The 13,707-nt window shown below is 50.3% G+C and overlaps 1 protein-coding gene across 1 annotated transcript in view; it reads left to right on the top strand.

The window, feature by feature from the left end:
* The window catches only part of RNF213 (ring finger protein 213), a 111,015-nt gene that overhangs the window by 80,751 nt on the left and 16,557 nt on the right, over window positions 1-13,707 (top strand). Inside the window, exons 43-51 of the mRNA XM_079135369.1 lie at window positions 7,028-7,128; window positions 7,231-7,413; window positions 8,161-8,330; window positions 8,421-8,520; window positions 10,340-10,451; window positions 11,242-11,455; window positions 11,595-11,785; window positions 12,501-12,623; window positions 13,468-13,578. Coding sequence (XP_078991495.1) covers window positions 7,028-7,128; window positions 7,231-7,413; window positions 8,161-8,330; window positions 8,421-8,520; window positions 10,340-10,451; window positions 11,242-11,455; window positions 11,595-11,785; window positions 12,501-12,623; window positions 13,468-13,578 — 1,305 coding nt within the window. The remainder of the gene's footprint in view (window positions 1-7,027; window positions 7,129-7,230; window positions 7,414-8,160; window positions 8,331-8,420; window positions 8,521-10,339; window positions 10,452-11,241; window positions 11,456-11,594; window positions 11,786-12,500; window positions 12,624-13,467; window positions 13,579-13,707) is intronic.

Below are 13,707 nucleotides of genomic sequence, written 5' to 3'. Positions count from 1 at the left end.
GAAAGCCACCACCTCTGTGGCCAGGCTGTCCAGCAACGGTGGCCACTCAGCACAACAGGGCTTCCGCCTCTTCACCCCGTGACCGTGGCCCCTTGTCCGGCACAGGAGCACATCCTGTGGGTGGAAGGCCACTGGCTCCAGAGTGCCCACTGTCGGGGTGTCTGAGAAAGGCCACCGTACAGGGGTGTGCAGCCTTTGAAATGCGAGCAGCGCGCCCGAAGGAGATGGGCACAGATGCCAGGTGCCAGTGTGCCCAGGCTTGACCAGAGCACCAGAGGCCTATGCGGGCTGGCCTGGCAGGCAGGCCTCGCGCACCAGCCCTGCACTGCCTCCCGCTCGCCCCTCGGCCTCCACAGCCACCTTCCAGCTGCTGGTCTTCAGGCTGTTCCTGCTCTCACAGCCTGTGGAGCAGAAAAGGGCAGGGCCATGCCAGGGACCGAACCCAGGGCCTCGTGCACGCCCGGCTGGCACCTGCCCCCGAGCTGCACCCCAGCCCCATCACGCCATGCCCGAGAGCACAGCCCAGAACACACACACACACCCCCACACACACACTCACACACAGACACACACACACACACACCCTCCAGCTCATACTTATCGCCCTCCACCAAGTCCTGGTCTCATCTAGTTGAAAGGCAGAGGAAAACCTTCCACAGAGTGTGCTTATGTGCTTATGAACTGGAGGGTTGTTGTTGTTTTTTAATTAAAATATTTTTATTTTTACTGACACATTTTGATTCATTGTACACAAAATGGGTACAACTTTTCATTTCCATGGTTGTACACAGTGTATACTCACACCATTCATGTAATCACACACATATATAGGGTAATACTGTTTCATTCTACTGTTTTTCCATCCCCACCCCCTCCCACCCCTTTTTCCTCTACACCCTCCAAAGTTCCTTCATTCTTCTCTTTCCTGCTCTACCCCCCATCGTTATATATTGTCATGCACTTATCAGAAAAAACATTCGACCTTTGGTTTTTTGGGCTTCATCTGTCTCACTTAGCATGATATTTTCCAGCTTCATCCATTTACCAGCAAATGCCATAATTTTATTCTTCTTTATGGCTGAGTAATATTCCATTGAGTATATATACCACAGTTTCTTTATCCATTCATCAATTGAAGGGGATCTAGGTTGGTTCCACAATCTAGCAATTGTGAATTGAGCTGCTAAGAACATTGATGTGGCTGCATCACTGTAGTATGCTGATTTTAAGTCCTTTGGGTATAGGCCAAGGAGTGGGATAGCTGGGTCAAATGGAGGGTCCATTCCCTGCTTTCTGAGGAATCTCCATACAGCTTTCCAGTGTGGCTGTACCAATTTATAACTCCACCAGCAATGTAAGAGTGTGCCTTCTTCCCCACGACCACGCTGACACTTATTATTCCTTGTGTTCTTGATAATCGCCATTCTAATTGGAGTTAGATGAAATCTTAGGGTGGTTTTAATTTGCATTTCTCTGATTACTAGGGATGATGAGCCCTTTTTCATATATTTGTTGATCACCTGTATATCTTCTTCTGTGAAGTGTCTGCCCACTTCCTTAGACCATTTATTGATTGGGTTCTTTGTATTTTGGGTGTAAAGTTTAAGTTCTTCATAAACTTTGGAGATGAGTGCTCTGTCTGAAGTGTGTGTGTGGAAAAGATTTTCTCCTACTCTTTAGGCTCTCTTTTCACATTACTGATTGTTTCCTGTGCTGAGAAAAACTTTTTACTTTGAATCTATCCCACTTACTGATTCTTGCTTTTATTTCTTGCGCTGTGGGGGGTCTTGTTAAGGAAGTCTGGTCCTAAGCCAACATGATGGAGATGCGGGCCTACTTTTTCTTCTATTTGTTGAAGGGTCTCAGGTCTAATTCCTAGATCCTTGATCCATTTTGAGTTGAGTTTTTACAGGGTGAGAGATAGAGGTTTAGTTTTATTTTACTGCATATGGATTTCCAGTTTTCCCAGCACCATTTGTTGAAGAGGCTATCTTTTCTCCAGTGTAAGTTTTTGACACCCTTGTCTAGTATGAGATAATTGTACTTATGTGGATATGTCCCGTGTCTTCTATCCTGCACCATTGGTCTACCTATTTTGGTGCCAGTACCGTGCTGGTTTTGTTACTATTGCCCTATAGTAGAGTTTAAGGTCTGGTATTGCGATACCTCCTGCATCACTCTTCCTGCCCAGGATTGCTTTGACTATTCTGGGTCTGTTGTTCTTCCAGATGAATTTCATGATTGCTTGCTCTATGTCTGTAAGGTACGTCATAGGGATTTTAATTGGAATTGCATTAAATCTGTATAGCGCCTTTGGAAGTATGACCATTTTGATAATATTAATTCTGCCTATCCAAGAACATGGGAGATCTTTCCATCTTCTAAGATCTTCCTCAATTTCTTTCTTCAATGTTTTGTAGTTTTCATTGTAGAGATCTTTCACCTCTTTGGTTAGACTGACTCCCAAGTTTTTTGTTTTTTATATTTTTTTTTTTTTGAGGCTATTGCGAATGGAGTTGTTTTCCTCATTTCCCTTTCAGATGTTTCATCGCTTATGTATAAAAATGCTTTAGATTTATGCATGTTGATTTTATAACCTGCTATTTTGCTGAATTCATATATGAGGTCTAGAAGTTTTCTGGAGGAGTTTTTTGGATCCTCTAAATAGAGAATCATGTCATCAGCAAATAGTGACCACTGTCACCCAGAATTATTGTGTTGTGGTCTATGTGATTCCTGGAATTGAGAAGGATTTGTTTGATGTACTTGGATGCACTGTTGCTTGGGGCATAAATATTTACTATCATTATGTCTTGCTGATTTATGGTTCCCTTAAGCAGTATGAAATATCCTTCTTTATCCCTTCTGACTAACTTTGGGTGGAAGTCCATTTTATCTGATATAAGGATGGAAACCCCTGCTTTTTTACTGGGTCCATGTGGGTGCTAGATTTTTTCCCATCCTTTCACCTTTAGTCTGTGGATGTCTTTTTCTATGAGATGAGTCTCTTGAAGGCAGCATATTTTTGGTCTTTCTTTTTAATCCCTTTTTTTAAAAAAAGGAAAAGAAGTTGCATTGCTCTGCAATAAATGGCAAAATAGAAATAGAAGGGACTTCTGTCCTAGAGGCTGTGATTCCTCAGATCAGGGGGAACAGCGGGTTTTTCTTTTTCCTATTCTTTGTTGTTGTTCACATGGCAGTGGAATGTATTTTGACATGTCGTACCTACCTGGAGTGTAACTGTCCATTCTTGTGGTCGTACATGATGCGGAGTTACACTGACGGTGTGTCCATATACGAGCATAGGAAAGTGATGTTCGATTCATTCTGCTGTCTTTCCTATTCCCCTCCCTTCCCCCATTCCCCGCTGCCCACTTCCCTAAACCCCCACCCCCCCCACCCCAGCTATTGAGAGTCATCATTTGCATATCAGGGAGAACATTCGGCCTTTGGTTTTTTGGGGTTGGCTTCTTTCACATAGCATGATATTCTCCAGTTCCATCCATTTACCAGCAAATGCCATAATTTCATTCTCCTTTAAGAGAGTAATATTCCGTTGTGTATATGGATCACATTTTCTTTATCCATTCATCTGTTGAAGGGCACTTAGGTTGGTTCCATAGTTTAGCTATTGTGAATTGAGCTGCTGTAAATATGATGTGGCTGCATCACTATACTATGCTGGTTTGAAGTCCTTTAGGTGTATGTCAAGGAGAGGGATAGCTGGGTCAAATGGTGGATCCATTCCTTGTTTTCTGAGGAATCTCCACACTGCTTTCCACAGTAGTCACGCCAATTTGTAGTTCCACCAGCAAGGTATGAGTCTGCCTTTTCCTCACATCCTCGCCAACATTTATTGTTGCTTTTACTCTTTTTTTATTTTATTTTATTTTTTTGTGGTGCTGGGGATTGAACCCAGGGCCTTGTGTATGCAAGGCAAGCACTCTACCGACTGAGCTACATCCCCAGCCCTGCTTTTACTCTTGATGATTGCCATTCTGCCTGGAGTGAGATGGGCATAGAGGGTTTCTGAAGAGGCAATTCAAAGGAATCCTGTTTTCCCTGAGATTAGGGAGATCAGGGAGGAGAGAAAAACAGGTCTGCTTTAGAGCAGCAAGGGCTGCGTTCAAAGCATGAAGTGGACCCTGTCACAGAGGTTCCTACAGAGAAAGCTGGTAGGAGGAGCAGCGCTGGCCGGGCCTGCGGCCACAGGAGTCCAGAACACCTACGCCCCACACGGCCTGGGCACAGCTCTCTCCAAGTGTGTCCTGTTACTATCCAGGACCCTCAAACCTCTGGGGATGCACTGGCCCCTCAGCCAGGCCCAGAGTGGCCTCTAGTGGTCAGGCGGCCCACTCGCTGAGAGGTGGGCTTTCTGGCCCCCATGGCAGTATGCGCATGCTCTTAGGCAGTGGGAGGCTTTTCCCCAATGTACTGACCTCCAGAACTTTATGGGCTTCTGGTTCATTTCTTTTTAATCAGATCCCATGCAAGTTCCACAGCCGCAGATGCTACCCAGGTAGTTTCTGAGCTTGGAGTCGGTGCCGTACACTGATCTCTGCTCTGTGCGTCCACTCCAGCTCCAGGGAAGGCCCAGAGCCATCCACTGACCCCTGGGAGGTGCTGTCCTGGCTTGATATTTGCTATGAGCTGCTCTCTCCTCTGGCTAGAACTGTGGGGGATGCCTGGGGCCTCAAGTCCCAGAGGCTGCCACTTCAGAGCTGCCTCCTAGCTACCCTGCATCACTGGACATTGGTAAAAGCTGAAAGTAGCCAGCACACGATGGGTGTCCGAGTCCTCTCCGTCAGCTCTGGCGGGAGGGTTAGACATGGCAGACAGGCCGGCAGGTAGGCTGCAGAGAAAGATGGCCGAGAGACCAGTTCTTGTGGCTCTTGTGGTTTTTCCACAGGTCATAGGGAACTAGCTTCCACTCTGTCCCATCCCTAACCTGTCCACCCAGCACCACCACTGGGCCACTGGTGCTTTTTAAAAAGCGTCACAATACGGCTAACACAAAGTGCACCCCGTGGCCACTGGTAACGTGTACTTGGCGGCGTCAAGCCCAGGGGGGTTGCACGGCCACCCACGTCCCTTCACAAACAGAGCTCTGTCCCCACAGACACCCACTCCCCAACCCCTGCCCCGCGCCGGGGGCCCACTCTCCTTGCCAGCTGTCGCTCCGCATGCCACAGCATCACCAAGTGGTCGCTCGTCATCTGCCCGAGTGCAGCAGGGTGCCGTCAGGGGCCTCTGCCTGGAGGCCTGCCAGTGTTTGGCCTCCTTATGGCTGGGTAGTGAATGCCACCCTGTGGGTGGGCACTGTGTCTGTCACTCATCTGTTGAGGGACTCCCAGGCTGCTTCCCGCTTCTGGCTGTTGTGACTGCTATGAACGTTGGTGTTCACAAACTTATCTGAGGCCTGCTTTTACTGCATTTGGATGTTTATCTAGAAGGGGACTCACCGTATTCATTCATTAAATCTCTCTCTCTCTCTTTTTTTTTTTTTTGGTGCCGGGGATTGAACCCAGGGTTGCTCCACCACTGAGCCACATCCCAACCCCCCACTTTTTTTTTTTTTAATTTTGAGCCAGGATCTGGCTTGTATTGCTGAGGCTGGCCTTGAATGTGTGATCCTCCTGCCTTAGCCTCTTGCCTCACTGGGTGCATGCCACCACGCCATGCTCAGAGGGTTTCGATGTGCATTGCTGTGGTAGCTAGCGCTTCGCAGGTACTTATATATCTTTGGAGTAATGTCTAAATTCTTTACCTATTGCTGAGTTGGGTTGTTAATTAACAAAGCGAATTTATCAGGATATTAAACACCCTCATTTCCAAGTATGATCGATTCTGGCTCAAAAAATATCTATAAGTGTCATCGGTTATATAAGTTAAAAAAATAAACTCTAAGTGATGATTTCAAAGGTAGAGCGAACATTTGACATGATTTACAATAAAAGAAAAATAGCCTGTGCAAAGTAGAGCTCGGGAACCGTTCTTATTTGTCTAATGCCCGGGGGTACTTTGTACAAGAGCATCTGTATGAACATCACGCTTGACCACAGACTTCCAGGAACAGCCGTTAAATCATTAAAGTCACTGTCCCGCTTTGCTGGAGACGTGCATTTCTCACTGAGTGTCCTAGAGACGTGCTGATGTATCTTGCGGTACCAGGGTGGAACCCAGGGCCTCCCACAGGCCAGGAAGGTGCTCCCCAGCCCGCCTGCTTGTCTTCACTGGAGCACACGCACGCTAGGCCGTTCGTCCAGCACAGTCAGAACTGCAGAAACTCAGGCACACTCAATACCCATCACTGGAGACACGGCCCTGGAGTAGGCACGGGGGCTGCCCTGCAGCAGTTAACACCAGTGGTCGGCCGCTGAGCCTGTCGCGCCGAGGAAGTCACGGAAGCTGGCCTGCAGAGGGGCCTCCCAGGCCTCCAGGAGCAGAGGGCAGACTGTGCACAGCAGCGGCAGGGTGTCGACACACACGCACACGTTCTCAGAGAGCTCAGGAGCTGGTCATCCTAGGAGGGCAGCGGGCACATTTGACCGAGAGGGCTGCATCTCTATGTGTGTTCCTAAGTGTGACCTAGCCAGGGGTGGTGGTGCGCCCCTAGTCCCAGCTCCTGGGGGGCTGAGGCGGGGGATGGCCTGAGTCCAGGAGTTGGAGAGCAGCTTGGACAGCACAGCAAGCCCCCACCTCTAATGCAGTCAGTCAGTCAGGCGGGTCTAAAGCAGATATCCCCAAGGCGCCGAGGTCTCGTAAAGCCTGACGCCATGTGTGCAGCCGTCGTCACATTTGCGTCATTTGAAGTTCGAGGTCCCTCGCGATGGGGGGGTTAGGCCTAGAAGGAAAGGGAGCAGAGGACAAGTCCAGATGCTGGTAACTCAGTCCTTCTCTTAAAAGCAGCAGGGCCACTGAGAGTGGCGGGACCCTGCTAAGAACCCCACGGCCTCGGGTGCCCCAGGCCACGGCCACCAGGCCCTCCTCGCTGGGTGCCGCCCCTCACCAGGCCTTTCTCCTCCAGTGTCTTCAAGAGAACTCCAACCTCAAGACCCACAGGCCTTTCGTGGCTGTGATGACCACTCTCTGCCAGTGCAAGGAGCAGGCCAGCAAGAGCCTGGCCAGGTAGGAGGGGTCTGGGCTCCAGGGAGGGGCGAGTGCTGCCCGTGGGGCCTGGCGCTGCAGGCCAGCATCGGCCAGGCAGCCCATCCCCTGCTTGGCTTCCAGGTTTGGAGTGCAGCCGTGCCCCATCTGCCTGGGGGATGCTCGGGATCCCGTGTGTCTGCCCTGTGACCACGTGTACTGCCTGCCCTGCATCAGGAACTGGCTCGTCCCTGGGCAGATGACTTGCCCCTACTGTCTAACCGACCTGCCAGATGAGTTCCCTCTGACAGTTTCCCAAGAGCACAGGTAAAACACCCTTCCTCTTTAAACGTCTTCTTCTTTTCTCTTTTTCAAATATAACATTCATGGGCTGGGGAGATAGCTCGGTTGTAGAGCGCTTGCCTCACAAGCACAAAGCCCTGGGTTCAATCCCCAGCACTGCAAAAATAAGTAAATACATAAATAAAAAAACATTCAGAAATTCTATTTCTCTTATCCTCCATGATAAAAGCCTGGCTTTGGAGAGCTGTCTGAGGTGAGACTCCTACTTGGGCACTTCTCAGATGTTGTCAGATATTGCCTCAGAATTCCCCTCTCCCAAGGCTCACATGTCCTCAAGATTTTGAGACAGCAACTCAGAAAGTAATAAATGAAGTCTTTGAAGGAGCCAAGAAATCTAAACGCAGCTTCTCCATCCTCCCTTTCATGTGGGTGGCGGGTGCAGGGGTAGACCCCAGGCCTTGTGCCTGCTGGGCAAGCAAGCCCTCTCCCATCCGTGGAGCGCACACCAGCCCTGGCCCAGCCTCTGGGAGGTTGGGAAGAGGTCCCGCTCCAGCAGTGGTTGCTTTCCCTTCTCTTTCCCCCAACGGAGGGGTTCTGGAAGAGATGCGTGTGCATGCTGTTTGCGGTTTGGAAGACGAGCTGATCAACAGAGGTAGATGCTTGCATCTGTTGGTGTGAAACAAGATACTGTCCAAATCTCAAATCATTCTATGAGCAGTTTTGGGAACCATTCTCCGAGCCTTCTGACTGGGTTTTGGGCCGCTTCCTCAGGGTAGCCATTTGGAAACACGCCCAGTTCCGGCAGATGTGCAACGGCTTCTTCGTGGACCTGGTCTCCAGCGTGTGCTTCAAAGACAATACCCCTCCTGAGAAGGGCGTGATCGATGGCCTGCTGTCTCTGCTCTTCGTGCAGAAGGAGCTCCTGAGAGATGCTCCCCAGCGTGAGTTGCTTTCTTCCTTCAAACCCAGACTCGGTTCCTCTAAGTTTTGTGCCACAATATGAGCGATAGCACCTTCTCTTTCTGGCCAAGGTCACCGGGAACACACGAAGCGTCTCTCGCCGTTCGATGACGCCGTGGATAAGACTCCTGTCATCCGCTCCGTGGTGCTGAAGCTGCTCCTGAAGTACAGGTGGGAGCGGTTTGTGAATGAGCGCGGCTCTGAGGCCTCAGTTTCCCGGGGCTGCGCTGTGCTTGGGCTTCATGTGGCCATGTGTGCTAGCTCGAGATCTGGGGAAGTGTCTTCAGTGCAAGGAAACCTGGTCTCTGTTGGCTGTGTTTGGCCCCTGTCCCCTGTCCCCTTTGGCACATGAGCTGGGCAGGGCCAGGGTGCATACGTAGCAAGAAGACAGGCTGGGAAGGGCCCCTGGTGTGGTGTGCCTCTGGAGTGGGAGTTACAACCTGCTCCATGCCACCCGGGGTGTGGTTTAGGGGGTGGTCACTCACTCTTCCTCACCTTTGGTGTTCTCCAAGTGCAGAGTCCACAGCACGTGGAGTGTGAGCTTTCTCGGTTAGACAGGTGGTCAGCAATGTCCAAGCCTGGTATTCTCTGGCTGATCCTCTGTGTTCATCAAGCTCAGTTCTCAGAGTGCTGGTGGGGACACTTGGGTGGGGAGGGGGCCCCTGAGCTCTGAATTTTTAAAAAAGATACTGAGACAGTAATTTGCCTTTTCAACATGTTGATATTTGCAATAACATTGCCAAAGCAGTGGTGGGTGACACACCAGCCTCTCTGCATGAAGGAAATCGCAACCCTAGTCATGGTCTTCTCCTCCACTGTGCACGTGTAGTTTTTAAAATGCCAATGTCACTTATGAGCTTTACTAGGTCTTGACCCTTGAGACTGCGATTTGTAATGTTATGTAGAAGCCACGAATGGGCCCAGAACCCTCCACTGCATACGAGAGGACAGTGGCTATCTAAAGAATGCTACTCATAAAGAACTGGCCGCTGTCCTCAGGCCTTGCCATTTTGCCCAAACCATGACTACCAGACCACAGATCTGTGGTGACATGAATGAATGTAGGTAGGGGTCTACAACAACAGGTTGTAGGATGAAAAGATGCCGGCATCCCCAGATCTGCCTTGCTCAGCAAACCAAGGCTTTTCCAAATGACCAGTGGTTGATGTCATGGAATCATGTATGTCAAAACATGATCAGCGGCTGCGGGTGCAGCTCCGTGGTAGAGCTTTCAACTGGCACACCACAAGGCCCTGGTTCGGTCTGTAGCCCTGGGGAAAACCCGTAACAAAGTAGACCATGTCACTGTAATATAATTGATGGGCAAACAGAATTGACCAGGTATCAGGCCCCACAGCTGATCTTCAGAAATGATCATTTTTCCAGTGTTGGTACTGTAGCAAAAAAGAAGAACCCCAAATATAGGCAGAGACTATTAAAAAGTTTTCCCTTTTCCAGCTACAACATGTGTGAGGCCAGATTTTCTTCATGTGCTTCAGTGTAGCATCAGAAGCAGATGTGGGAGGTCATCTGACTTCTGTTAAACTAGGCTTCTGAGAATTACAGGAATATAAAGCAGAGCCACCCTCCTAAACATCATTGACACACGTGGGTTCATTCTTTTTATCTTAAATGGATTGATAGATATTCTTGAAATGTTTCCATTTTAATTTCTAATACCATAAACATTGACAGATTTGACCCACATAAAGTCTCTGCAGTGCTCAATAAGTTTTAAGCCTGTAAAAGGGCCTGAAACCAAAATGTTGAGAACAGCTGGTCTGCAATACTGAATTTATATTCCTCCAAGATCGTGCAAACGTATTTTTAATGAAAAGCTGTTTAAAACTATGTACCTGCGTGTGTATGTGTTATACCTTTATATACCCACAGAGAAGGAGACGGGCAGGTGATCTGCTAATCGATGCCTTTCATGCAGGGTGATTCTGCCATCCTGACATGACCAGGAATAGTAGTTCTCTTTCCACAGCTTCCGTGACGTGAAGGATTATATCCAGGCCTACTTGTCCCTGTTAGAGAAGAAGGCGTTCATCACTGAGGATAAGACCGAGCTGTACACGCTCTTCATCAACTGCCTGGAAGTAAGCAGGCCGCTGCTTGGTTGCTTCCCTTCTGCAAACCATCTGAACTGTTTGGCTTATGCAATGGCAGAGTTTCTGAAAACTGACAGAAGGCAGCTTTATTCAGTTAACAGGTGCTGTTTTTCCATGTGGAAAAAGGGAAACGTTTCAGCGACACACTCTGCCCTTAGATGTCACACACAGTCACGAGCTGCCTGGTGGTGTTTTGTCACTGCAAGTCTGATGGTGGTCTCCTCAGACCCTCACCTGCACCTGAGGTGTCCCTGTTGTTAAGCAGTGTGTGACTGTGTTCATAGTCAGGTGCACACATGTGCAAAGCACAAGAAACACAGCCTGGATGAGTATACCTCGGGGTTAGCGATGGGTCATCCCCAGCTGCCAGATCATGAATTCTTTTTATTTTTATTGTCATCTCTTTTTTTTTGGTACTGGGATTGAACTCTGGGGCATTCGACCACTGAGCCACACCTCAGCCATATTTTGTATATAGGGTCTCACTGCGTTGCTTAGCACCTCACTTTTGCTGAGACTGTCTTCGAACTCATGATCCTTCTGCCTCAGCCTCCCGAGCTGCTGGGATTACAGATGTGTGCCACTACACCTGGCTCTGTCTTCATATTTTTATTTTCAAAATCAGATTATACAAATTTTTTTCCTTATAGTTTTGCTTTTTCTAAATTTTTCTTGATTTAAGTTTTATTTTCCCTTTAATTCTCACTGGCAATTTTAGAAAGTCAGCAACTTGCCTGCTAAAAGGAATAAGTCTTTTCTTTCTTGCTCTGTTCCATAGGATTCCATTCACGAGAAGACCAGTGCTCGCTGCGTGAGCAGTGAACTCAGCTGCCTGGAGAAGGAGGGCCACTTCCTACAGACCTGCTCCCCAGGGAGCCGCGGCCAGGGACCTGCTGCTGCGGCGTCCGTCGACTACCTGCAGGAGGTGGCCAGGGTCCGCCTGTGTCTCGACAGGGCTGCTGACCTGCTCGTGGAGCATGAGGATGGCTCAGGCAGGTCTTCTCTACCCTGGTTACAGGTTCACGAGGCCCGGAACTGGCCCTCACATGCCCCTCCTCTGGGTGTTTCTTACGGAGTGCCCCAGAAGCCGGCCCTCAGCCCCCAGTTGCTGACTAGTCTCTGCCCTCTCAGAGCTGGCCGAGGAACAGCGGTGCTACCTGCGTCACGTCGAGCAGTTCTGCGCCCGGGTGGGGGACGACTGGCACCGCGTGTACCTGGTCCGCAGGCTCGCAAGCCTGCGCGGGATGGAGTTCGTGCAGAGCCTCTCCAGGCAGGGCCCTCAGTGCCAGTGGGTCTTTCCCAAGGGAGTCATCACACAGCAGGTGAGATGCAGGGCCCGGCAGAGCGGGCAGGCTGTGGGCCCCACTCCCCACCCTGACCCACCTCCTGGCCCTCACATCAGGCAGGACACAGGCAGATGTCGGGTCCTTGGCCTGCTGCAGCATGGGGCAGAAGTCGATGTGGACACGTGTGCACACTTGCGTGTTTCTGGTTTCTCGTCCACCTGCAGTTTATCTAGGCTTCACTGCTAATTAAAGTAGACACAGGGTCAGTGACTGAGCATTTCTTCCAGCAAATTAAAAGGTGATTCAGCTTGCAGGCCGTGTCCTTGTGCTCTCTGCCAGGCAGAGGCGGGTAGGAATTGAGAGACAATTGTCATGAGTTTGGCTTTCAGGCCTCTCAGTTGTCATTCCCAGGGCTCAAAAATTGGTGACTTCTTACTGTCCCAGGGTTGCAGAATGGCTCTGAAACTCCTGGCATTTTTAAGATGATCAGCTGGGACTCAGAGATGACATGTTTTTGTCACCTTACTTGGTGTGGTGCCATGTATAGAGAAAGCAGGTGGCTCCAGGGCCAGCCTCCCTCCTCCCTGGGTTCTCTGTCCCTGTGGAGGCTGTGCTCCCGTAGGCCCCAGGACGGCCGTGCAGGCCCACAGGGAGTCCAGCTCAGCCGCCTCCAGGCTCCCGTGGTGCCCGCGGAGAAGGGTCCTTGCAGAACACCCCACCCCCTGATTGACCCTCTGCTCTTGGCCGGCAGAAGGACCACACGGGCCAGATGGACCGATACCTGGTGCACGGGGAGGAGTACAAGGCCCTTCGTGACATGGTGGGCAAAGCCATGCTCGAGCACAAGGCCCGCCCCATCGGGACTGCCCAGACGGTAGGACGGCTCGCAGCCCCTCGCACTTGCATGTCCACCAGTCATGTCCCAGGGCAGGCGTGGTCAAGAGGGCCTCTGAACAGCCCTTAGTGACGCTAGGTGCCGGGAGGCAGGTGCCCAGGCCTCCATGGTGTGCTGGCCAGCATGGGGCAGCCAGTGGCTGGAATTGTAGAGCAGCGAGCTGAGCTGCTTAGGGGTTGCTGTGCCTGCTGGCCTGCCAAGGCCACCGGCCGGTCCTTTGTCATTTGTTTACAAGCATTATCTCTCTGGGACCCTACTGAAAAATGATTTTCACCGACTATCGTAAGTGAAAGTTGTCAGCAAAAGCCAAGGCCGTGTAGCTTCATGGTCCATGGATGTGCTCATGTGTCTGTTTGGATATTGATAAAGGGTTTTAGGATTCTAATCATTTTAAAAATATTTTTAGCTGTAGATGGACATAACCTTTATTTTATTTTATGTGAGCACCACATAAAAAAATAGAGCACTAGACAAGTGCTGTACCACTGAGCTACAACCCCAGCCCCAGGATGCTAACCTTTAAATTCTTCTGGGCTTGCTGCCTTTTTGAGTCCCTATTTATCCTGGCCTTGTGCCAGGAAGAGGAAATGGAAAATCCTGTCTCTTCTCAGGAAACTTTCCTAAGACCAGTGCAGGAGTCGGAGGAGAGCAGGTGCTAACTTCTGTTCCTCCATTGTGGCTGCCTGGCCATGTGTACTGAGGTTAACCCGAGCTTGCCTCTCAGACTTATAGCCCAGGCTGGTGGTGTGTGGCCCAGGGGAGTTGCTCCGGGCGGTGCTGTGCAGCTCTGAGAGCTCGCTCCACAACCCGCCTCACCTCGCAGGCCTGCAGGAGCCCCAGGGCTCGACAGGAGGTCTACCTGCTGCTGGCGCTGTACCGAGAAGTGGCTGCTCTCCACCGCTCCCACAGCCCGGCCCTGCACCCTAAGCCACAGGTGAGTGACAGGCTGGGGCTTGCATTCAGTCCCATGGTCGGGAGGGGCTTTCTAAGCACAGTGAAAGTCACAGACTTTTATTTCCTATCTAGGATGATAGGAATCATGACCTTCCAAAATTTCCTATCT

Source organism: Sciurus vulgaris, assembly GCF_902686455.1.
Source record: "Sciurus vulgaris genome assembly, chromosome: 3".
Taxonomy (NCBI): Eukaryota; Metazoa; Chordata; class Mammalia; order Rodentia; family Sciuridae; genus Sciurus; species Sciurus vulgaris.
Note: the sequence above shows the minus strand (reverse complement) of the source record. Positions and strands in the feature narration are given on the sequence as shown.